This window comes from Zingiber officinale, chromosome 1A (assembly GCF_018446385.1).
Source record: "Zingiber officinale cultivar Zhangliang chromosome 1A, Zo_v1.1, whole genome shotgun sequence".
Classification (NCBI taxonomy): Eukaryota; Viridiplantae; Streptophyta; class Magnoliopsida; order Zingiberales; family Zingiberaceae; genus Zingiber; species Zingiber officinale.
In genome coordinates, this window is record NC_055987.1 from 41,296,348 (window position 1) to 41,299,957 (window position 3,610).

Sequence of the window (3,610 nt, forward strand, 5' to 3'; positions counted from 1 at the left end):
GTCCTGTTCTCTTTTCACCCCACACCGAGCGTGCGTCCGGTCGGCAGTTTCCTCATGTCCTGTCGGTCGTATGTGATGGTTCGCTCGGGGGATTCCCGGTCGTGTACTTTGTGGACTGTTTGCAATGGCTGCTCTATGTCTTCGGTCGAGCGGACTCCCGCTCGGCCATATGACCTTGTTCAATATGAGCATCGGAACCCTGACTCCCCGTCGGGTGCCTTTACTTCCGTTTAGACCTCGGTGGGCCGGTCGGTCCACCCTTGTCCGATCGGCCATTTAACCTATTGAATTCCATGTGGTGTTGACTCTGTTTCAGGGGGACCCCTCTTTACTATCGGATCAGCGCATAAGATGTTGTCATTATGAGGTTTGAGATTCGAATCTCGGCAAAGTCAAGGTAAATATCTCTCTTATGTGTTAGTTGATATTTACCTCCTCCATGTTGACCCTGAATAGATTGACGACGAGACACTGGGATGAACATATTCATCTTTTACCATTATAATAAAATATCTAAATTACCATTCAAACCTCCACAATTCAATTCCTAACTAATTAGGATTATCAATTTTTTCCCCCGTAATAACACTATAACCTCCAACCGAACTCAGACCTGGCGGTGATCGGAGCTAGTGGTTACCCGCCCAGCCGGCGAAGCCGCGTCTTCAACTGTTCAACACCCACCGCTTGCCTTCTGCCGCACTCTTCCCCAACCAAATCCGCCTAAACTAAGCCACCCACCCTGCCACCTAGCGGCCACCGTGTCATCTGCCTTTCTGCCTCCTGGCGTCTCGTGATCATTTCATTCCTTCGTTCCCTCAACTCGCTTTTCTTGCCGATGCCATGCATCTTCGCCCTTATCATCGTCGTCCACAATGCCCTTAATGCAATTATTATCCCTGTTCCAACTTCCAAGACGTCTTCGCGCTGACCCGCCCTGGTCCCGCCCCTGTCCCCTTCACCTCGCCTGGCCTGCCTGAGCGCGCCCAGTACGGCCGCCCATGTACCAACAATATTGAGCTGAGTAATGCGGAAGCTGTCGCATGGCTGACCTCGCCTGTCGAGTTGTCCCCGCAACATGTTCGATGAAATTCCTTAAAAAAGAAAAGAAGAATCCTACTTTTTCCTCGCAATTAGTCTTTGTGATTTGGATGATGAAGATTTGAGCTTTGTGGTAAATCGCTGGCTGGGCAACCTCTCGCCTCGATTGTCCCCGCAAGCTGTTCGATGAAATTCCCCAAAGATGTGCTTTTTTTTTACAAAAGGTGAGCATTTTCAGTTTACCTCACAAAACCCCAGAAAAATTAGTCTTGGAATTCATCTTTTTAGAGGTTAAAGAGAGAAAAATTTGCATTTGGTGGAGAAAGATTTAAGCTTTTAAGAAATCGTAGGCGGGGTCACTCACTTCTGACCTCGTTTGTCCTTGCAAGGAGTTCGATGAAATTCTCCTCCCCGAGGGGTGTCCTTTTTTTCATATTTTTTTTACAGAAATCGAGCCGTAAACTCGCAAAAAGTGACCAATTTGTTATCGGAATTGTAAACAATGAATTTCGAGAGATTAAAGAGCAAAAACTTGGTGATTTGGAATTGATAAAGGTTAGATTTTTAATGTATCATCGAATGCGCTGAAGGGTGGGGCAGGGATGCCAGAAGTCTGACAGCGACACTAAGTTCACAAGCTGTCTTCCATTACTTACCTTCTCCTAAAGCTCTCTTCAATGGCGACCTGCTGTCACAGTGACTACCGCCTACTTCTCCTTCCTCTACTTTGCGTTCATGGCTTCTGCTTATAATTAGCCAGCAAAAGTGGCACAGCAAGAACAGAGCTTGACTACTTCAATCTCCGTTTCTGCTACAATGTCGGGTGGTGGTGGTGGAAGTTTGTCCACCTTCTTCGCTCTCGGCTTCGTGGTTGTGGCCATGGCGAGCTTCGGTCAGTTCGGGGTGGTCGCATGGCGGCCGTGGCCACGCCATTTCGGTAAAAATGCCACCTTGGCCGCCGCCGGCGTAGCGGCGCCGGCGCTGGGGGAGTCGAAGAAGTACGAGGGGTCGTCGGAGTTCGTCATGCTCCGGTACCACATGGGCCCTGTGCTCACCACCAACATCACCGTCCACCCCATTTGGTACGGCAGCTGGTTGCCGTCGCAGAAGCACATCCTCCGCTGCTTCCTCCGCTCCATCTCCGCCCCCGCCACACCCAGCCCCTCCGTCGCCGCCTGGTGGCGTACTGTCCGCCTCTACACTGACCAGACCGGCGCCAACATCTCCGCCGCTGTTGTCCTTGGTGCTGAACGCTCAGACCGGCGATACTCCCACGGCCGCAAGCTCTCCCGCTTGGCGATCCAGAGCGTGATCCGCGACGCCGTGGCGGCGCCCCGCCGCCCGCTCCCCGTCAACCCCCGCGGCGGGCTCTACCTTGTCCTCACCTCCGACGACGTTGCCGTGCAGGACTTCTGCCTCACCGTCTGCGGCTTCCACTACTTCACCTTCCCGGCCATCGTCGGCTACACGCTCCCCTACGCGTGGGTGGGCAACTCCGCCGCCCAGTGCCCGGGGATCTGCGCCTACCCCTTCGCCGTCCCGCCCTTCGCCGTCGGCCTCCGCACGCCGGAGCGGCCGCCCAACGGCGACGTCGGCGTCGACGGCATGGTCAGCGTGGTGGCGCACGAGCTGGCGGAGATGGCATCCAACCCGCTTGTGAACGCGTGGTACGCCGGCGAGGACCCCTCTTTCCCGACCGAGATCGCCGACCTCTGCGAGGGCATCTACGGCACCGGCGGCGGCGGAGCCTATACGGGGCAGCTACTCGTCGACGCCGGCAGCGGCGCTTCCTACAACGTGAACGGCATCGGCGGAAGCAAATTCCTGGTCCAGTGGATTTGGAACCCGTACTTGAGCTACTGCAGCGGACCCAACGCACTCGATCATCAGTAGCGACCGCCATTTTTGCTTCAAAAATCACTTTTTTAGATCGTTTTTTGCTTGTCCGAGTCCTGTCCTTGCTTGTTTAGCGAGTGTGAGGTGATCTATTTAGCTAAATAAGGAGAAAGAAGAGGACATGGCCGGAGAAGAAGCTGCTCCCATGGAAGAAGAAGATGATGTATCTTGGCAAATTTCTGTTTGTACAAATTGGATTCCCTTTAATTGATCTCTATTTTGGTCAATGAGTTTTTGTGGCTTGTTGGTTTATGATGGCGAGAGAAAATTCCTAGATCGTTGCTCTGTTTTAATGCTTTTGTTTGCTTTGAGGCATGTGAAGAAGCAGCATCCGAAGTCAGAAGCTTTTTCAGATCGGAACGAGTTGGTTGAAGTGAATTACATTCAAATTCACAAAGTATCGGAGTTTTATGGCATTTCCAATAAAACATACGTGTATTGTTACCCTTTTACGCCATATTTTGTTTTCATATTGTCAACTTACTCCCTTTTGTCTTTGTTTTCACTAATTTTGAAGAGGATGAACCAACAATAAAATGGTAAATGATAATAAGTAAAAGTTATAAAAAAATATTTTTAATTTATTAAAAGCTTATTTGAAAAATACATGTAATTAAGATAATTGAAGTGTCGGATGGAATTATAGGACACTAGCAAGAACTACAATAAATTT

At 50.7% G+C, this 3,610-nt stretch overlaps 1 protein-coding gene across 1 annotated transcript; it reads left to right on the forward strand.

Annotated features, from left to right (window-relative positions):
• The first annotated feature begins 1,620 nt into the window (after positions 1-1,620).
• LOC122023621 (protein EXORDIUM-like 3) lies at positions 1,621-3,164 on the forward strand. The gene has a single exon (XM_042581839.1). It carries the CDS (start codon positions 1,858-1,860, stop codon positions 2,932-2,934), a length of 1,077 nt encoding a protein of 358 aa, XP_042437773.1. The 5' UTR covers positions 1,621-1,857; the 3' UTR covers positions 2,935-3,164.
• Positions 3,165-3,610: the final 446 nt, after the last annotated feature.